This window comes from Symphalangus syndactylus, chromosome 13, assembly GCF_028878055.3.
Source record: "Symphalangus syndactylus isolate Jambi chromosome 13, NHGRI_mSymSyn1-v2.1_pri, whole genome shotgun sequence".
Classification (NCBI taxonomy): domain Eukaryota; kingdom Metazoa; phylum Chordata; class Mammalia; order Primates; family Hylobatidae; genus Symphalangus; species Symphalangus syndactylus.
This window is the reverse complement of record NC_072435.2, coordinates 32,439,605-32,460,172: the sequence shown is the minus strand read 5'-3', so window position 1 is coordinate 32,460,172 and position 20,568 is coordinate 32,439,605. Positions and strand designations below refer to the sequence as shown.

Sequence of the window (20,568 nt, the reverse complement as noted above, 5' to 3'; positions counted from 1 at the left end):
GTGTGAAGTGAGGGGTGTGATCGGGGCTGTGATCCCTCGATCCCGGTTGTTGGAACGGTTCTGGGGCTGGTTCCTTGAGTCCTGCAAGAGAACTGGATGCTCTAGATGGGGGGTCGAGAGAGAAGAAGGCCCGGGGGATCCCGAGTTTCCTGCTTTCCGGCCTCCCCACCTCCGGAAGCGCTCGATCTCTAAGGCTTCAAGCGGCCCACGTGCCGGGCCTACCCAACCAGGCTCCCGGTGAGCTAACCCAGACGTCAGGCCTGAGTTCGGGCTGCTGGTTGCCACTGCCCACGTCGGCTGCCATTCACTACAGTTCCCGCTAATCCCCTCTCGCTGTCTGGTGGCCGACTCCGCCCCAATGCAGCGGCGCTTCCACTGGCTCCCACCAAAACTGGGCGCTTTGATTTCCTTCGTTCCCATTTGTCCAGACCAGTGTCAGTCACCGAACACCCACCCATGTCGCTCAGCCATTGGCTTAGAAGTCAGGGATAGAACAGGATTCTGGTTAACAAGGGAAGCAATTAAAGTCCAAAGCCAACCTCATCACCCAGAACTCGTCAGGGATTGGATTAATTGACTGCCCATCTTTACAAGCACCACCTCTCACGTGCATTCATTGGCTTGCGTCCACGACTATCAAACCTAACGCCCACCCAGCAGGTCCATAGGAGTCTTCCACTAGGCCCGGCCTTACAGTCCACGTGACTCTTCAGAACCGTCAATCTAATTCTGAAGCCGCCCCGCGAATCTGGCACTCGCGTTTCATTGGGCCTCCTGCCTTCTCAGGTCTCCTTCATTTGCCCGCCCAGCACCGGCAGCTCGCAGCTATTGCCTCTGAGAGCCGTCAGTCACCCTGAGCCTCCCGCCCACTGCCCCTCATTGCGCTCCGATTGGCCACCTCCTTCAGAGCTCGCGATTGGTGTCCGGGGTGCGGCGGCTGCCTCCCATTGGCCCGCCGGAGCCGTCCGTCACGTCGGCGGCGGGAGGGGCGACTCTCTCCCCACTCGTCGTCCTCCCAGCGGCTGGGTTCCCAGAGTGCTCCGCGGCCGTGTGGAGCGAGGCCTTGTTCCCGCGTTGAGCCGCCGCCGCTGCCGCCGCCTCCTCAGCTTCAGCCTCCGCGCCAGGCCCGGCCCCGCCGCGCCATGTCGGACTACAGCACGGGAGGACCCCCGCCCGGGCCGCCGCCGCCCGCCGGCGGGGGCGGGGGAGCCGGAGGCGCCGGGGGAGGCCCTCCGCCGGGCCCGCCAGGCGCGGGGGACCGGGGCGGCGGCGGCCCCGGCGGCGGCGGCCCGGGCGGGGGGTCGGCCGGGGGCCCCTCTCAGCCACCCGGGGGAGGCGGCCCGGGAATCCGCAAGGACGCCTTCGCCGACGCCGTGCAGCGGGCCCGCCAGGTGAGGAGGCCAAGGGCCTGAGGGGCGCGCTCGCGCGCGCGCGCAGGCGGGGGAGGGGGCGGGGGTCACGTGCGCGCGCGCGCGGGGTCGCGGAGGGGGGCCGGGGCCGTCGCGGGGTCACGTGGGCGGTAGGCGGGGGCCTGGCCCTCCCGCTGCGCCTCGTGTGGGATCCAGGCGGGTGACCCCCCTGCAGGGGGTAGGGGCGCACCGGGGGTCACCAGGAGCGGCGCCTGGGTGTGCAGGCGCCCCGGAGCTCGGAGACGCACTTTTGGGACCCCCCCATTAGCCCCCCGCCTTAGGACATGCCTGGAGGCCGTGGTCCACCTTCGCGGGCGGAGGGCCTTTACTCTGTCCTCCATATCAGGGCAAAGGGCAGTGTTTGCCCCCAACCCAGTCCCATTTCTGTCCCCTCTCTAGGAGAAAGGGACACTGTGGGGGTGGGAGGGACAGTCCTTCCTCTTGAGTCGGGAAAGTGGATGGGGACCTGTCTAGGGCTGAGCACTTGGGCGAAATTGGGAAGACGAGCATGGGGACTGGCTCTTGGATGCTTTGGTGGCTTGAAAGCGTGGTCTGTCTCTTTGGGGGAAAGAAGGGAGGGTCTCCCACGACCGTGTATTGAGGCGTAATGACAACAAGGAAGTGTCACATGCTTATAGAACTGACCTCTTCAGCTCCATTTGCAGCCTCCCCATGGCCTGGAGGGGTGGGGGTCTGTAGAATGGGAGGACTTTGCCGCCGACCGGCTCCTGGGCTGTCCCAATGCCTCCGGGGCTAGAGACTGGCTGCTCCCAAGGTGGGAGGTCTCGTTAGGTGGACGCCTGTGTTCTGGCCCTCTGTGGTCTCTGACTGACTCACCCTTGGAGTTGGGTGGGTTTTAGCGTGCATTTGGTCTTATTGCCCATGGAACCGTCTTGATTCTGGGCAGCTTGAAGGGAGGGAGCTGGTGCTCTCAGTTGGTGGGGACAGGCCCCCTGTGGGCATCCCATGAGTTTTGGCTCTAGGGCAGCATAGAAAAATGGAGACTCATGGAAAGGGAGATTCTTAACATGATTTGGGTTTCTAAACCCCGGACTCTGATCCTAAGTTTGCTGGGTTGAGGTTTCTTTGAAGTTGCTCTTCATGTGTCTGAGATGTATCCCATAGAGTCTTGGTTGTTTTTTTGTTTTTTTGTTTTTTTTTTTTTGGAAACAGTCTCACTATCACCCAGGCAGGGGTGCAGTGGCACGATCTCAGCTCACCACAGCCTCCACCTCTCCAGTTGAAGTGCTCCTCCTGCCTCAGCCTCCCGAGTAGCTGGGATTATAAGTGTGTACCACCACACCCAGCTAATTTTTGTATTTTTAGTAGAGATGGAGTTTCACCATGTCAGCCAGTCTGTCTCGAACTCCTGACTTCAAGTGATCTGCCCGCCTCGGCCTCCCAAAATGCTGGGATTACAGGCATAAGCCACAGTGCCCAGCCATCCAAAAAATCTTCTGTTTTGGTCAAATGAGGATTTCATATCCCTTGAAGTGATCACTTTGCTGAAATGTATTCAATAAATTGATAAAAGGATTTTGAGAGTGGGGGAGATAGGGGAAAGTTGAACTCTTCAGCATCCCAGGAAAACTGGGCTAAAAAAAAACACACTTTCTGGTTCTCTGAGCTGGGGCCACTGGCAGGAGCAAGTGTCTGAAAGCTCCTGGAGATGACCTGGGGACCCTCCCTGGCACCTGAGCCTCTGTTCCTGTCACCCCTAGAACGAAGTCAGTGTGGATTATGGGCTGGCCACAATTAAGACACAAATCCCAGAAGGGAAGAGGGGAATTTTGATATTCCCAGATAACTGGTGAGAACCTTGAGGCCTAGGTTCAAAACTCCTTCTAAGATGTCTTAACCAAGTGACTCTTCCCTAAATTGGAGGGCCAGACACCAAGACCTGACGGGCTTTTGTGTCCAGGAGATGTTCGGAGAAGTTGACCGGGGTGCCATGGAGAGTTGTTTTTAGTGGTAATTCTTCTGTGCTTACTACTTTATTCTAGATTGCAGCCAAAATTGGAGGCGATGCTGCCACGACAGTGAATAACAGCACTCCTGATTTTGGTTTTGGGGGCCAAAAGAGACAGTTGGAAGATGGAGGTAACTCCCTGCTGCTACCTTTAGCTTAGGAGGAAGGGCTGGGGGCCTAAAGAGGTGCTTTTGTTTGAGTGTGGTTCAGAGGGGGTGGGTGTCGCTGTTTGGTCTTTTAAAACCTCAGCAATCCCAGCTTTGTTAATTCTTTTCGTTCCGTCTGCCATCCTGAGGTATCAGGTGGCAGAAAGGAGGGCAGGTTGATTGTGACTGGGTTGAAGTTGTAAGTTCCCAAGATGATTCCTCCCCTTGTGGGAGGCTGAGGCAACCTGGAGCAGTTACTGAGGCATGATGTGAAGTTGGCCCAGCCCTGGGGTGCATAGTGTGACTCCAAGTAGCAGATGATCAACCCTGACCAACTCCACTGTTATCCGTGACACCCCTCCCTGCTAGAGGCAGGTCCTGCCCTAAACCGGGAGGACTCAGGTGCCTGGTGGTAGTTGCGTGTTCCGAAGGCTTTTTTACTCTGGGATTGGCAGAGTCTGGCCTCCCTTAGGGGCCGGTCTCTCCTAGGCTCCTGTCTCAGCTCCTGTTAAGGGTGGGGGCCGAGGGGCACTGTTTACCTTGGACATGTGGCACCAGCATCAGGTTCGAGGCGGCCGTGGGTGGGTGAGTGCTGCATCTGCCATCCTCTCTCTTTCCCAGATCAACCGGAGAGCAAGAAGTTGGCTTCCCAGGGAGACTGTAAGTCCAGGGGGTCTGGTGGCAGATATGTGGCTTCAGAGGGTTGAGGTTTTCAGGAGTCAGGAGCTGGAAGCACTGAGGAGGTGGCAGCTCTTTACAGAGGCCCCTGGTGCTTCCATTCTGGGGCCCATATATTTGAGGGATCCCAGGAACCCTGAAATTGAGGCAGATGAACTCTGTGCTTTTATGGGGAGGGATCCACAGCATCCATCAGGCACTGGAGCAGGCTGGGGACCGTGGTGCGGGGCTCAGCTCCCACTGCCCCGGGGCAGGCAGTGCCAAGTGCCTGAGGAGGAGCTAAGCCAGTCTTTGCTTTGGGTTTTCTCTCTACAGCAATCAGTTCTCAACTTGGACCCATCCATCCTCCCCCAAGGTAAGCCATGGTGGGGCCCACACTGCTTGCTTGTCTGTTGGCCAGCAGACTGGCCTTTCTGCTGACTTGGGAGGACTCTGACTGGGGGCACCTCTCAGGTTTTATCCCCTAGTGCCAGTTGACCAGAGAGTGCTCAGACGGGAATGAGGCAGAGGAGCTGTGTCTGTTCCTCGTACCCCTTGTCTGAAGGGCTGTGGGAAGGGAGGGTCGTGGCAGTCACTGTAGTGATAGGGTGGTCTCCGCACCCTATGGCTTCCTCCGCTGGGGTGGGGACTCTGAGCAGCACAAATGTCGTCTTCCTGGAAGAGGCTAGGAGGGCCTTGCTTCCCTCCCTCACACATCTGTAAGTGCCCATCCCACTCAGTGCTGTGGAGCTCAGGGCTCTTTGCCCCACCAGATGGACTAAGGTGAACCTGACACAGGACAGTTGTCAGGGGTCATTTTTTGTTTGTTTTTTAATGGGCCAGTAGTTTCATGAAGTACTAGGAAAATAAGATGAAAAGGACATACAGCTGGCTTCTTAGAGCTGAGAGACATAGAGTGACTGTCAGCTTGCTATTCAGTGCTCCCTGTCGCCCTGAATCAATGGGACGGCACCAGGCCACGGCCCACAATGCCCAGACCAAGCCTCTCGGGGCACAGATGGGGAAACTGAGGCCTTGGAGGTTTTGCGGCCTGTGTGGTCAGACTCTGCTTAGACCTATGGTGGCCTTGGCTTCAAGTAGACCTTCCAGAGCTGCTGTCCTCCTCCCTTGCCACTTGAGGACTGACCTTTGGCGTGTCTCTTTACAGGACTTCAATGACAGAAGAGTACAGGGTCCCAGACGGCATGGTGGGCCTGAGTGAGTGTGGGTCACCTTGGGTGGGGAGGCCCACTCTTCCCCAGGAGGAAGTGTCCTGTGAGCTCCTGCCAGCCCAGAAGCCCTGGTCTGAGAGGGCTCCTGTGTGCTGTTCTCATTTGTCCCTTCTTCATCCCCTCTGGGCAGAGGACAGGAGCTCTCTAGAGGACTGCTGCCCTCTTGAATATCAGAGGGGTTGGGGCCCTGGCCACACAGTCTCCTGAGGCCCAGGCTCCCTTCCCTCATCACGCTTTGCTTTTCTCCTCCTTTCTCCATCCAGTCATTGGCAGAGGAGGTGAACAAATTAACAAAATCCAACAGGATTCAGGCTGCAAAGTACAGATTTCTCCAGGTACAAGAGCGTCAGGTTCCTGCGAGAATGGGGGCCGGGGTTGGGCCCTTTGCCCTTTCCTTTAATTACTTAATTTCTACGGGGACTGTGGACAGGAAGCGAGCTGGCGCTTGTTGGTGCTTACTACGGACCAGGCTCTGTGCAGTATCTCACTCCACTAGTACTGCCCACGGGGCACCGCTGTGACTTTTTTTATTTTCAGTGGGTGGGTGTGGACTGAGGTGGCAGGGCTAGCATTTCGCACAGGGGCCTGGTTCCAGACACTGGGCTCCGCAGCACTGCACTGACCTGCCGTGTGGGTGAAAGCACCCCAGCAAGACCATGAGGCAGGGTGGTGCCTTGGAAAGAGGGATCACTCTGAGGTCAGGCCCAGGTGCAAATCCCAGTTCTGGCTGCACATCTGCTCTCAGGCAATATAGTTACCTTTTCGAATCTCAGAGTCCTGAGCTACAAAAAGCCTGCTCAGCTTCACTTGGTCGTGTAGCACATATTGTCTATAGAAGAGGCTCTGGTGGTCATCACTGGTGGTAGGGGTGGCCAGGTCCTAGACCTTCTGAAATCTGCAACTCCCTCCACCTCATCCTTTTCCCTAAAAATCCTGCCTCCCTTCTGGGATCTCTTCCCAACCTTGGCCTTGCATCAAGCAGTCTCCCAGGTGTTTAGGGGAAGTAAACTGATGTGTCAGGCACTGAATAGGACACAAGTGGCCCTTGGTTGTTCTGAAAGTTTCCTCGTGTCCAAGGCAGGCCTTTCTCTGCCTGTGGGCCAGAGAGGGCACTGACCCTATCTCCTCTTTCCAGACAGTGGTGGCCTACCCGAGCGCAGTGTATCCTTGACAGGAGCCCCAGAATCTGTCCAGTAAGTCCCCACAGGGCCTCTCATTGTGATGTGGAGGGCAGGCAGAAGCCCGCCCCATCCCTTTGAATTGAAAATTGGGAGCAACTTGCACGCCATGTTCTCCACGCTTGCCCCCCTCTCCAGACAGCCATGTTAACATGAGGCTGATTCCCCGGCAGCCCAAGACCTGGGGAACCTGGAGCCTGAAAAGCCCCAGTGACTGGCCCCTCTTCCCTGTCATCCTTGCACACTCTGGGGTTGCCTTCCATTTGAGCTGGGTGGGCCACCAGACCAGTACCTTTCTCCAGCGATGGCACCCGCTCCTCCCCTTCCTAGGAAAGCGAAGATGATGCTGGATGACATTGTGTCTCGGGGTCGTGGGGGCCCCCCAGGACAGTTCCACGACAACGCCAACGGGGGCCAGAACGGCACCGTGCAGGAGATCATGATCCCTGCGGGCAAGGCCGGCCTGGTCATCGGCAAAGGCGGGGAGACCATTAAGCAGCTGCAGGTGAGGGCAGCACCTGGGCAGCTTTCCTCTGCATCCGTGTGCCACACCCCACCGCCACCACCACAGCAGCCCAGGAAGTCTTGGGAGAGCCCAGCACTAACGGTTAACCTTGCTTGTAAAGGAACGCGCTGGAGTGAAGATGATCTTAATTCAGGACGGATCTCAGAATACCAACGTGGACAAACCTCTCCGGATCATTGGGGATCCTTATAAAGTGCAGGTGAGCACACCCTGGGGTGGTGGAGGGGGTTCTGGAGCGGCATGGGCAGGGCCAGCGGCCCTAGGGTCTGCATTGCGCCGGAGAGATATGTGAACAGTCGGTCAGAGAAACACCGAGAGGCTTGCAAGAGCACTGGCTCGTAGGGCGGCACTGAACTGACTCCCAGCTTTGTGTGTGTGAGGCACCGGCCTCACCTCTGACCTTCTGCTTTTTTATCTGGAAACGGGGCTGCTGGCAGTGCCTCCCCATTAAAGTGGCAGATAGAGAGCTCAGTAGGGTGCTATGCTGGGCTCACCCAGGGTTCGTGGGTACTTAGTTGAGGCCCGCACTCCTGAGGAGGTGGGGGGCGTGTGGGGCAGCAGGGCTCACCCATGGGGGCTGTTTCCTGTGTGTTCGCAGCAAGCCTGTGAGATGGTGATGGACATCCTCCGGGAACGTGACCAAGGCGGCTTTGGGGACCGGAATGAGTACGGATCTCGGATTGGTGGAGGCATCGATGTGAGTGTGGGCCCTGCCTTCACCTTTCCCCCCGCCCCCCTGGTGGAGGGAGGGGCCGGGGTGAGTGGCTCCTCATGGCCAGTGGGCAGCAGAGGGCAGCAGAGTTGCGGGCTGAGCCAAGCCTGCTGCCTCCTTCCCCAGGTGCCAGTGCCCAGGCATTCTGTTGGCGTGGTCATTGGCCGGAGTGGAGAGATGATCAAGAAGATCCAGAATGACGCTGGTGTGCGGATACAGTTCAAGCAAGGTCAGGGCCTGGCCCACCCTGTCCCTGGCCAGTGCACCCCCCACCCTCTTTGGGAGGCAGGCTCTGAGGGAGCTGGGCACCATGGTTAGCCAGGTGGCCTCCATAGCACCTCACGGCTCCTAGTCCAACCGTCAGAACATGGCCAGTCCCTTCTGTCCTCTGGGATGGACGCATGAGGGAGTGACACATGAGGGCTTTCCACGTCCAGGGGGAACGTGTTCCTCTCACTATCAGATCTCCTTTTCCTCCCCCAACGATGGAGCCTATCCTGACAGCCCTGGGTGCCCCGCAGGCTGGATCAGGGCACTCCACCTCAGCTCTGGGCTCTTGCCAGTCCTCAGGCAGTCTCTGAGCTGCCTGCCGGCGGGGGAGAAGGGCCCCTCTCGCTTTTCAGAGATTTATTGTTCTGTAAAATCTTTCAGTGCTGGGGGTGCTGTGTGCTGGAAGAAGCTTGAGCCACCTCCTGGCTTGGCCGTGGGTTTCCTTCTCTGGGAATGTGGGCCGCCTCCCCCTCAATCCCTGAGCGAGTGGAGGCTGGGAGCGGCGCAGCGCGTCTGAGATCTCAGGCCGGCGTGGTGTCTGCGCTGGAGGTGGCGTTGCAGGCCTCTGGGGTGGGCTCTTCTTTTAAACTTGTCTCTCTGCTCTCTTGGTGCTGGCCTCAGATGACGGGACAGGGCCCGAGAAGATTGCTCATATAATGGGGCCCCCTGACAGGTGCGAGCACGCAGCCCGGATCATCAATGACCTCCTCCAGAGCCTCAGGGTAGGTGGCCCTGGGTGCTGAAGGGGCTGGCAGGGCCTCCAGGGGAGTGCGGAGACCAGACTGGCTTCCAGGGTTCATCATCTTCCTCCTCCTCTTGTCTTGCAGAGTGGTCCCCCAGGTCCTCCAGGGGGTCCAGGCATGCCCCCGGGGGGCCGAGGCCGAGGAAGAGGCCAAGGCAATTGGGGTCCCCCTGGCGGGGAGATGACCTTCTCCATCCCCACTCACAAGTGTGGGCTGGTCATCGGCCGAGGTGAGTGTGGCCCCCTGCGCCCTGTTCCTTGCCCCCTCTTCCCTGGGCCATCACTGCAGGCTGCCTTCACCTTCTGCGTTTCTGCAGGTGGCGAGAATGTGAAAGCCATAAACCAGCAGACGGGAGCCTTCGTAGAGATCTCCCGGCAGCTACCACCCAACGGGGACCCCAACTTCAAGTTGTTCATCATCCGGGGTTCACCCCAGCAGATTGACCACGCCAAGCAGCTTATCGAGGAAAAGATCGAGGTGGGTTGGGGCGGGCTCTGGGGGTTTGGTCTCTCAGCCCGGATCCCAGCCCACTCACCTTGGCTACTCTCCTTCCTTCCAGGGTCCTCTCTGCCCAGTTGGACCAGGCCCAGGCGGCCCAGGCCCTGCTGGCCCAATGGGGCCCTTCAATCCTGGGCCCTTCAACCAGGGGCCACCCGGGGCTCCCCCACAGTGAGTATCCTTCTCTGCCTCCTGGGCTTTGGGGTCAGGGGTCACTGAGCTGGCAAGAAGAATAACAGACCACATTTCCCTTTCCCTAGAAGTGCAGGTGGGGGGCCTCATCCAGCCCATTTTTGTGGATACCATCAACAGGCCCTCTTGTGTCCACTGGTAGAGCACATGTGCCTTTCAGCATCCTTCTGCGCATGTGGAAGTTTCGGGGCTTCTTTCATGTCCTCGAGCTGACGCTGCGCGTCCTTCGAGTTGCTTCTTGTCTAGGCCTTTCCCAGGCGCCCTATTGAGCCTGGTGGTCTGGGTCTCTGGCTCCTCCCCACTGAAAAACATCCCCACCCCAGGTGGCCGGCTGCGGCCACCCCCACACCACTGCTCAAGCATCCCTTTCTTCTCTCCTGCAGTGCCGGGGGGCCCCCTCCTCACCAGTACCCACCCCAGGGCTGGGGCAATACCTACCCCCAGTGGCAGCCGCCTGCTCCTCACGACCCAAGTAAGTGATGGGCCATCTGGGGGGGTGGGCCCTGTTTTGGTCCCACGTCTCACCCAGGGTATCTCCTGCAGGCAAAGCAGCTGCAGCGGCTGCGGACCCCAACGCTGCGTGGGCCGCCTACTACTCACACTACTACCAGCAGCCCCCGGGCCCCGTCCCCGGCCCCGCACCGGCCCCTGCGGCCCCACCGGCTCAGGGTGAGCCCCCTCAGCCCCCACCCACCGGCCAGTCGGACTACACTAAGGCCTGGGAAGAGTATTACAAAAAGATCGGTGAGTCTGCAGGGTGGCGGGGGGGCTCCAGCCCTGCCGGGGGAGTGGTTTCTGACCTGTCTCGGCACCTGCACAGGCCAGCAGCCCCAGCAGCCTGGAGCACCCCCACAGCAGGACTACACGAAGGCCTGGGAGGAGTACTACAAGAAGCAAGGTGAGTGGCCACCATGCGGGGACAGGGGCAGGGGCAGACCTCACCCACAGCCTCTCACCTGCCTTTGTCCACCCACAGCGCAAGTGGCCACCGGAGGGGGTCCAGGAGCTCCCCCAGGCTCCCAGCCAGACTACAGTGCCGCCTGGGCGGAATATTACAGACAGCAGGCCGCTTACTACGGACAGACCCCAGGTCCTGGCGGCCCCCAGCCACCGCCCACGCAGCAGGGACAGCAGCAGGCAAGTGGGAATTGCCACCCTCCTCCTCCTCCTTTCTCCTTCCAACCCCCGGCCACCGTCCATCCTGCCTTAGTGGGTAGCGCCGGAAACCCCTTCCCTTGCGGGGTGTGCCCTTGATGCCTGCATCGGGGGCCGTGTGGCCGGAGGTCTCCGGGAGTCCCCACGCACCGCCAGGGAAGCGTTCGCTGGGTCCAGAGGTTAAACGAAGAGGCCTCCCTGCGCCGGCTGCTTGTTCCTGTGTGCCGCTGTCGTGATGCTGGGGAGCGCTGAGACTCGCAGGCGGGACTTCTGAACTGCTGGGGAGTCGGGGGGCAGGCAGACAGCGCGGACGGTGGGCACCGGCCCGGCTGCCACCTCGCTCACAATCTGGCCACTTGGGAAGAAAACGTCTATTTTTTCCCCTTCTCTGCATCACTTTTTTGGTTTTTGTTCTTTTTATTCTTTTATTTTTTAAACCCATGATCTTTTTTCCCGTGTCCAAGTGACTGTGTTGCAGGCGGCCCAGCTCTGGCAGGGACTGGTGGGGACGCGGGGAGCGGCCCAGGCCCCTGCCCCGCCGGGCTCAGCCTCCCATGCGCTCGCGCTTGCCTGTGTCCCGGGCTTGTCTGTGAAGTGGGCGTGAAGATCGTTGCCACCTTCCAACCTACCTCACAGGGGTGTTGTGGGGACACCATGATCTCTGGATTGTTCATGTTGTTGTGCTGCGCCGGGAGCCGCCGCCCTCTGGAGACAGGGCAGCTCCCCTACGACCCTAGCGCCTCCGCTCTCCGCGGCCCCGCTCCTCTCTTCCTGCTCTGTCCCTCCTTCTCCATCAGGGAGCAGCGTGACTTCAGCGAGTCCCGCGAGCACCTGGCTAGACAGTTAACAAGCACGTCCTTCCAGCCTGAGCCAGCGCAGGTTTGGGAGGGGGCTTCCTGCCCCCCCCCCCACGGTGTTCCAGCCCCTCCTCTCTTCCGCCCCCTAGTCTCCCACCCTTCCCTCCCCGTAGTGACCAATTCCTATCTCTTCCCTCTCCGCAGGCTCAATGAATCGAATGAATGTGAACTTCTTCATCTGTGAAAAATCTTTATTTTTTTTTCCATTTTGTTCTGTTTGGGGGCTTCTGTTTTGTTTGGCGAGAGAGCGATGGCTGCCGTGGGGAGTATTGGGGAGCCCTCGTGGCAAGCGGGGTGGGGGGGACTTGGGGGCATGCCGGGCCCTCACTCTCTCGCCTGTTCTGTGTCTCACATGCTTTTTCTTTCAAAATTGGGATCCTTCCATGTTCAGCCAGCCAGAGAAGATAGCGAGATCTAAATCTCTGCCAAAAAAAAAAAAATTTAAAAATTAAAAACACAAAGAGCAAAGCAGAACTTATAAAATTATATATATATATATATTAAAAAGTCTCTATTCTTCACCCCCCAGCCTTCCTGAACCTGCCTCTCTGAGGATAAAGCAATTCATTTTCTCCCACCCTCGGCCCTCTTCTTGTTTTTAAAATAAACTTTTAAAAAGGAAAAAAAAAAGTCACTCTTGCTATTTCTTTTTTTTAGTTAGAGGTGGAACATTCCTTGGACCAGGTGTTGTATTGCAGGACCCCTTCCCCCAGCAGCCAAGCCCCACCTCTTCTCCTCTCTTCCCGCCCTGGCTCAGCTCCCGCGGCCCCACCCGTCCCCCCTCCCAGGACTGGTCTGTTGTCTTTTCATCTGTTCAAGAGGAGATTGAAACTGAAAACAAAATGAGAACAACAAAAAAAATTGTATGGCAGTTTTTACTTTTTATCGCTCGTTTTTAACTTCACAAATAAATGATAACAAAACCTCCCCGTCTGCGGGTGCTGTCTGTCTCCCCCCCCCTTCCCTCCCTGTAGTTTTGAAGCAGATGTTTGTTCTTTATAGATGTTGTTTAAAAACCCTGATAATGGTGATTGAAAATTACAAACTTTGTGTTTTTTTTTTTTTTTTTTTTTTAAGAAAAATATAAGAGAAAATAGTTTTCTTCAGGCTCAATGTGCTTTCCTAATCCTGCCCCCCTCCCTTTTTTTTTGTTAAATAAAGTGCTTTTTGTTTAAAAAAAAAATGACTGCGTGCTGGCCGCAGTTGTGTTTGTGAGAGGAAACAAGTTGAGCACGTCTCAGCCAATTAGAGTGGGGTGTGGCCCCCCAAGACTTTCCCCTTCCGATGTGGGAAGGGGAGGCTGGCCGAGCCCAGCACTGCTGTCTTCCCCTACCCAGTTTCCTCCAGCACCTCGGGGAGCAAGGCGCTCAGGAGGGCCTCAGGGACCGGCGTTCCCATGGACGGGCTGTTGCTACAGGAGGTCCTCTGGCCTGTTAACGTTCAGAGCCCTGAGGTAGGAGCCAGGCCCACGCCAATGCTCGGTGGGTGATGGGACCAGATGTGAGGTGGGAAAGGGCACTGAGGGGCCACCCAAGCTCTTTGGACCTGGGCAGGCATCTTGCTGCCCCCCATGCAGCTGCAGGGTCTCTGAGGTTGGGGCTGAATGCCAGTGTTTAAAACTGGCTTCATCTCAGATGTCCTGGGCTCACGGGCCTGGTGATAGCCCCGGCAGGAGCCAGTAACAGCTGTGGCCTCTAGGGGGGGTGTTTACAGTCCCCCGACCCATGCAGGTGTGCCAGGCACCTGGCCCAATGGGGCATGTTCCTTGGCGTCCCCTGGCCAACCTGCCTGGTGGGGAAACCGACCCCAGGAAAGGGAAGCTGTTGCTCTGGAATCACGGGGCATCGGCCCCCCTTTCTGGAGGTCTCACCTCCTAGGTACGCACCCTTCCCACGTCCTGCATGGGTTCCGGTGAGGGGCAAGGCCCACCCCCAGCCCCTCTCTCACTGCAGACTCTCAATGACAGAGCAGCACTTGGCAAAGATGTTCTCTGGTGCTTCCTCTGCCAGAATCTAGAGAAAGGGGAGCCGCAGGGGTCAGGTCTGGGCCCCACGGCAGGGACATTACCCTCTACCTCTCAGACCCTGGGAAAATCCCAGAGGCGTGCATGTGAAGGGAGAGGGGACAGGGTCAGGAAAGCTTGTGTTGCTGACTGCTGTGTGAGGGTCTGCAGGGAGGCCCCACCAGTGTCCCATCGCTTTCCCATGTGAGCCAAGGCTGGGTTCTCAGGGCATTTCCTGGGGGAATGGGAATCCCCCAGGTTACCTGGTAGGAAAGCGAGGACCAGGCCCAAGTGACCCTGGACTGTTGAGGCCAGACTTGTTCCCTAGGGGTTGGGGTGCAGTGAGCCAGAAGCGGGGAGCACCTACGTTTCGGAGCAGGTTATTCTGCTGGTAGAAGGTCAAGACCGGCTCACACACGGTGTAGTGCGTGTCCAAGCTCTGGTGGATGGCCAGCTCCGAGTCGTCTGCCCGGTGCTCCCCCTGGCCCTGGTGTAGCACTCGGAGCATCGTCTCCATGGAGCAGTCAAACACAGTGACGACACTGGGGGCCCGGCCCACCTAGGAACCCGAACAAGAGGGCTGGGTGAGGAGGGCACAGTGGCCCCAGAACCCCGGCTTCCCCAGAAACCAGATATCTAGGATTACATGGGCAGGTAAGAAATAATCAGGCCGCCCTGGTCTGTCTTTTTAATTTATTTATTTGTTTGTTTATTTATTTCTTTGTTTATCGAGATGTAGTCCCACTCTGTCGCACAGGCTGGAGTGCAATAGCACGATCTCCGCTCACAGCAACCTCCTCCTCCCAGGTTCAAGCGATTCTCCTGCCTCAGCCTCCCAAGTAGCTGGCATTACAGGTGCACACCACCACGCCCAGCTGATTTTTGTACTTTTAGTAGAGACGGGGTTTCGCCACGTTGGTCAGGCTAGTCTCGAACTCCTAACCTCAGGTGATCCTCCCGTCTTGGCCTCCCAGAGTGCTGGGATTATAGGCTTGAGCCACCATGCCCGACCTTGTTTTATTTTTCTAGCTCAAGTTTTACATATTTACTTTTTGGAGAGAGAGGATAGGACATTCACTGCCAAACACAACACACACAGAGTGAAGCATCTCGCCATCTCCAACCACCCAGGGTCACTCTCCCTGGAGGCAGCCTAGTTACCTGTTCCTGTGTCTCCTTTGAAAGCTATGAGGCATGCACACTGCAAGCAAATATGGTTCTAATACTTTTTTCCTTTTTTTTTTTTTTCCTTGAAACAGAGTCTCGCTCTGTCACCCAGGCTGGAGTGCAGTGGCGCGACCTCGGCTCACCGCAACCTCCGTCTCCCAGGTTCAAGCAATTCTCCTGCCTCAGCTTCCCAAGTAGCTGGGATTACAGGCAGCCACCACTACACCCAGCTAATTTTTGTATTTTTAGTAGGAACGGGGTTTCGCCATGTTGGCCAGGGTAGTCTCGAACTCCTGACCTCAGGTGATCTGCCCACCTCAGCCTCCCAAAGTGTTGGGATTACAGGCATGAGCCACCGTGCCTGGCCTAAAAAGTAAAATATTCTTAAGTGACTCAAAAGGATACTTGCACAAAAGGATCAGATATATATTCTTTTTTTTTTTTTTTTTTTTGAGACGGAGTCTCGCTCTGTCGCCCAGGCTGGAGTGCAGTGGCGCAATCTCGGCTCACTGCAAGCTCCGCCTCCCGGGTTCACGCCATTCTCCTGCCTCAGCCTCTCCGAGTAGCTGGGACTACAGGCGCCCGCTACCACCCCCGGCTAATTTTTTGTATTTTTAGTAGAGACGGGGTTTCACCGTGGTCTCGATCTCCTGACCTCGTGATCCGCCCGCCTCGGCCTCCCAAAGTGCTGGGATTACAAGCGTGAGCCACCGCGCCCAGCCAAGGATCAGATATATATTCTTGTATAGAAAGACTCAACATTAGGCCGGGCGCGGTGGCTCACGCTTGTAATCCCAGCACTTTGGGAGGCCGAGGCGGGCGGATCACGAGGTCAGGAGATCGAGACCACGGTGAAACCCCGTCTCTACTAAAAATACAAAAAATTAGCCGGGTGTGGTGGCGGGCGCCTGTAGTCCCAGCTACTCGGAGAGGCTGAGGCAGGAGAATGGCGTGAACCTGGGAGGCGGAGCTTGCAGTGAGCCGAGACTGCGCCACTGCACTCCAGCCTGGGCGACAGAGCGAGACTCTGTCTCAAAAAAAAAAAAAAAAAAAAAAGAAAGACTCAACATTATAAAGGAGCTGAGTCTTCCCAAACTAGTTTATAATTGTAATGTGATCCAAATGTGATGCAATGGCCGAGCATGGTGGCTTATGCCTGTAATCCCAGCACTTTGGGAGGCTGAGGCGGGTGGATCACATGAGGTGAGGAGTTCCAGCCCAACCTGGCCAACATAGTGAAACCCCATCTCTACTAAAAATACGAAAATTAGCCGGGTGTGGTGGTGCACGCCTACAGTCCCAGCAACTCGGGAGGCTGAAGCAGGAGACTCGCTTGAACCCGGGAGGCAGAGGTTGCAGTGAGCAGAGATCACACCACTGCACTCCAGCCTGGGCAACAGAGCAAGACTCTGCCTCAAAAAAAAAAAGAAAAGAAAAAAGGAAAAAGTCAACAACCTGTTAGAAAAAAAAAAAAAAAAAATATATATATATATATATATATATATAGAGAGAGAGAGAGAGAGAGAGATTGAGAGAGAGAGAGTTTACTGAAGAAGACAACAAAACACCTTTCAAGCTTTTTGTATTTTGAGAGACAGGGTCTCACTCTGTTTCCTGGGCTGGAGTGTAGTGGCAAGATCATAGCTCACTGCAGCCCTGAACTCCTGGGCTCAAGCGATCTCCCACCTCAGCCTCCTGAATAGCTAGGACTACAGGTATGTGTCCCTGTGCCCAGCTTGGCCCTTAAACTTTGCAAAAGATATTAAAACTCAGTTGTAGCCAGAGAAATGCTCATTACAACCACACTGAAATACCACTTCTCACCTACACAGGTTGACAAAAATCCAAAATCTTGGCAGCATGTTCTGTAGGTCTCACTGTAAATGTAAAATGAGGAGGAATTTGGTGATGGCTAGCAAAATTATGCATTTCTCTTTAATCCAGCAATTCCACTCCTAATCTATTTCAAGGATACTAGCAAAAAGGTGAAATGACATGCAAAGGTTATTATTTAATGTGGCATTGTCTGTAGTGGCAAAGGATTGAAAGTAATTTATTGCCCATAGGAGATTAGCTGAATATACAATGGCATGGCCACACAATGGAATACTACACAGCTGTAAAAAAGGAACAAGGAAGATCTCTTGACACTGATGTGAGATCTTCTGGATGGATATATGGCAAAGTTAAAAAAACAAAAAAACGGGCTGGCACGGTGGCTCAGGCCTGTAATCCCAGCACTTAGGGAGGCCAAGGCGGGCAGATCATTTGAGGTCAGGAGTTTGAGACCAGCCTGGCCAACATGGTGAAACCCCGTCTCTACTAAAAATATAAAAATTAGCCTGGCATGGTGGTGCACACCTGTAGACCCAGCTACTCGGGAGACTGAGGCAGGAGAATCGCTTGACCCAGGAAGCAGAGATTTGAGTGAGCCAAGATGACACCACTGCACTCCAGTCTGGGCAACAGAGAAAAGAAGTTGATGTGATGAAATATTGCAAACGCACACAGAAGAGGAATAGCATGAGGAATCCCCAGACAGCCAGGTCTAACCATTGCTGTATCTGTGCCCAAACCTCTTGTGAATGCTGGTTATGGGTTTTTGGGTTTTTTTCAGACAGGGTCTACTTTTGTCACCCAGGCTAGATAGAGTGCAGTGGCGTGACCATAGCTCACTGGGGCCTCGAACTACCCAACTCAAGTGATCCTCCCGCCTCAGCCTCCTGAGTGGGGGAGAAAAAAAAAAGATACAAGGTCATTTGAAATAATTATTTTCTGGCTGGGCACAGTGGCTCACGCCTGTAATCCTAGCACTTTGGGAGGCCGAGACGGGCAGATCACTTGAGGTCAGGAGTTCGAGACCAGCCTAACCAACATGGTGAAACCCCATCTCTACTAAAAATACAAAATTAGCTGGGCGTGGTAGTGCGTGCCTTTAATCCCAGCTACTTGGGAGGCTGAGCCCAGGAGGCAGAGGTTGCAGTGAGCCAAGACCTCGCCATTGCACTCCAGCCTGAGTGACAGAGCAAGACTCCATATAAAAAGATATATATATATTTTCTGTGTAATTAAGGAATGAAATAGATACATATTTGGGTCATTTGTTTCAGTTAGGTTTCATTATGTAGGGTTGCCTGGCCAACCCTGTATTTTTATTATGGTGCATCTATAGTGGGATAGAGTTGGTCCTCCATATGCGTGAGTTCTGCATCTGTGAATTCAACTAACCTCAGACTGAAAATATTTGGATGCCAGGCGCAGTAGCTCACGCTTGTAATCTCAGCACTTTGGGAGGATGAGGCGGGCAGATCACTTGAGGCCAGGAGTTCGAGACCAGCCTGGCCAACATGGTGAAACCCCATCTCTACTAAAAATACAAAACATTAGCCGGGCGTGGTAATAATCTCAGCTACTCAGGAGGCTGAGGCAGGAGAATCGCTTGAACCCGGGAGGCAGAGGTTGTAGTGAGCCGAGATCGTACCATTGCACTCCAGCCTGGGCAACAAAAGGGAAATTCTGTCTCAAAAAAGAAAAAAAAAAAGAAAAGAAAATATTTGGAAAACAAGTTGCCTCTGTATTAAACATGTATAGACTTTTTTTTTTCCTAAGACAGGGTCTGGTTTTTTCCCCATACCTCAAAATGTCCAAAATAAAATTCTTTTTTTTATTTATTTGAGACAGAGTCTTGCTGAAGTACAGTGGCGCAATCATAGCTCATTGTAGCCTCGAACTCCTGGGCTCAAGCGATCTCACCTCACTCTCCTGAGTAGCTGGGACCACAGGCATGGGCCACCTTGCCCAGCCCAGAATTTTTTCCTTGTCATTATTCCTTAAGCAATACACTATAACAACTATTTACAGAACATTTACATTGTTTTAGGTATTACAAGTAATCTAGAGATGATTTACAGTATATGAGAGGGTGATCATAGGTTCTATGCAAGTACTATGCTATTTTATTATTTAACTCTTTGAATATGTAATTTTTTTAGAGATGGGGTCTCACTATGTTGCCCAGGCCGGCCTCAAACTCCTGAGCTCCCACTTCGGCCTCCCAAAGTGCTGGGATTACAGGTGTGATTACCATACCTGGCCACTACTGTGTTAGTTTATATCAGAAACGTGAGCAGCCAGGTGTGGTGGCTCACGCCTGTAATCCCAGCACTTTGGGAGGCCAAGGTGGGCGGATCGCCTGAGGTCAGGAGTTCGAGACCAGCCTGGCCAACATGGAGAAACCCTGTCTCTACTAAAAATACAAAATTAGCCGGGCATGGTGGCACATGCTTATAATCCCAGCTACTCAGGAGGCGGAGGCAGGAGAATTGCTTGAACCCGGGATGCAGAGGTTGTAGTGAGAAGAGATCACGCCACTACACTCCAGCCTGGTGCCAGAGCGAGACTCCATCTCAAAAACAAACAAAAAAACTTCAGCATCCTTGGATTTTGGTATCTGAGACAGATCCTGGAACTAATCCCCCACGGATACAGAGGACCTACATATTAAAGGAAAACGAGGCCGAGCACGGTGGCTCATGCCTGTAATCCCAGCACTTTGGGAGGCCAAGGCGGGTGGATCACCTAGGTCAGGAGTTTGAGACCGGCCTGGCCAACAGGACGAAACCCTATCTCTATTAAAAATACAAAAATTATCCAGAGATCACTTGAACCTGGGAGGCAACGGTTGCAGTGAGCCGAGATCATGCCACTGCACTCCAGCCTGGACAAAGGACAAGACTCTGTCTCAAAAAAGAAAACTCAAATAAATAATAATAATAAAGGAAAATGAGAGCTATAAAGAAATCTTAAACTTCCTTTTCTAATTTTATTCTTTTATTTATTGTTTTGACCCAATAATTGTACATGTATAGGGTACACAGCGATGTTTCAACACATACAGTTTTATTCTTAGTAGTTAATGTTGGCATATTGTTTTCAAACTATTTGCTATCTAATGGTATGATGCAAATGAGTCTGTTAGTGGTATTAAGAACCAAAATTTTTAGGGAAAGAGAAAAGGGAAGGAACAACACTGTAAGTGTCACACGTGAATGTGAAATATCAGAATGAACTTGTGATTTCTTTTTCTCTTTCAAGAGTATGTGTTTCTTAGCTCCGTTCACTGGGAAGATCCAGAAATGATGACAACCCAATAGCAACGAGTATTCTTTGAACCCTAATTTTGCACCACGAAAAGGGCTTCTGGAAAAGGCCCATTCCAGGATTGAGCAAGAAATGTAAAAAGTGGGAGTTTAGGCCGGGCGTGGTGGCTCACACCTGTAATCCAAGCACTTTGAGAGGCCAAGGTGGGTGGATCACCTGAGGTCAGGAGTTCGAGACCAGCCTGGCCAACATGGTGAAACCCCATCTCTACTAAAAATACAAAATTAGCCAGGCATGATGGTGGGTGCCTGTAATCTCAGCTACTGAGGAGGCTGAGGCAGAATTGCTTGAACCTGGGAGGCAGAAGTTGCAGTGAGCTGAGATGGCACCATTGCACTCCAGCCTGGGTGACAAAAAAAAAATAAAAAATAAAAAAAAAGTGGGAGTTTAAAGTCTTGTACCGGCCGGGCGCGGTGGCTCACGCTTGTAATCCCAGCACTTTGGGAGGCCGAGGTGGGCGGATCACGAGGTCAGGGGATCGAGACCACGGTGAAACCCTGTCTCTACTAAAAATACAAAAAATTAGCCGGGCATGGTGGCGGGTGCCTGTAGTCCCAGCTACTCGAAGAGGCTGAGGCAGGAGAATGGCGTGAACTCGGGAGGCGGAGCTTGCAGTGAGCCGAGATTGCGCCACTGCACTCCTGCCTGGGCGACAGAGCGAGACTCCGTCTCAAAAAAAAAAAAAAAGTCTTGTA

The 20,568-nt window shown here is 54.7% G+C and overlaps 2 protein-coding genes across 8 annotated transcripts in view; one reads left to right on the top strand and one right to left on the bottom strand.

Annotated features, from left to right (window-relative positions):
- The first annotated feature begins 1,023 nt into the window (after positions 1 to 1,023).
- KHSRP (KH-type splicing regulatory protein) lies at positions 1,024 to 12,469 on the top strand. 6 transcript variants are annotated; one of them, XM_055238245.2, is made up of 20 exons: positions 1,024 to 1,391; positions 3,413 to 3,509; positions 4,146 to 4,184; positions 4,518 to 4,557; positions 5,350 to 5,399; positions 5,677 to 5,748; positions 6,549 to 6,606; positions 6,922 to 7,096; positions 7,218 to 7,316; positions 7,716 to 7,814; positions 7,956 to 8,058; positions 8,721 to 8,821; positions 8,927 to 9,071; positions 9,159 to 9,319; positions 9,402 to 9,511; positions 9,916 to 10,004; positions 10,076 to 10,201; positions 10,353 to 10,430; positions 10,509 to 10,669; positions 11,689 to 12,469. In XM_055238245.2, exons 1-20 carry the CDS (start codon positions 1,143 to 1,145, stop codon positions 11,695 to 11,697), a joined length of 2,061 nt encoding a protein of 686 aa, XP_055094220.1. In that variant the 5' UTR covers positions 1,024 to 1,142; the 3' UTR covers positions 11,698 to 12,469. The 6 variants fall into 6 exon arrangements, with proteins under 6 accessions (XP_055094220.1, XP_055094218.1, XP_055094219.1 ...); XM_055238244.2 differs by having other exon boundaries at positions 1,025 to 1,391; positions 10,076 to 10,276; XM_063615803.1 differs by having other exon boundaries at positions 1,030 to 1,162; positions 1,295 to 1,391; positions 10,076 to 10,276; positions 10,509 to 12,469.
- Positions 12,470 to 13,420: 951 nt separating this feature from the next.
- The window catches only part of LOC129460447 (adenylate kinase isoenzyme 1-like), a 17,371-nt gene continuing 10,223 nt past the window's right edge, over positions 13,421 to 20,568 (bottom strand). For both annotated transcript variants that reach the window (XM_055238272.2, XM_055238274.2), the window contains 2 exons: positions 13,914 to 14,105; positions 13,421 to 13,556 (listed from right to left, as the gene is read on the bottom strand). In XM_055238272.2, coding sequence (XP_055094247.1) covers positions 13,488 to 13,556; positions 13,914 to 14,105 — 261 coding nt within the window. In that variant the 3' untranslated portion in view covers positions 13,421 to 13,487. The remainder of the gene's footprint in view (positions 13,557 to 13,913; positions 14,106 to 20,568) is intronic.

Bases quoted from the DNA above. Each gene is read 5' to 3' on its own strand.
- KHSRP (XM_055238242.2), top strand. From the start codon at position 1,143: ATGTCGGACTACAGCACGGGAGGACCCCCGCCCGGGCCGCCGCCGCCC. The intron at 9,320-9,401 runs GTGGGTTGGGGC...CCTTCCTTCCAG, and splicing joins TTATCGAGGAAAAGATCGAG to GGTCCTCTCTGCCCAGTTGG. The intron at 9,512-9,915 runs GTGAGTATCCTT...TCTCTCCTGCAG, and splicing joins CCACCCGGGGCTCCCCCACA to TGCCGGGGGGCCCCCTCCTC.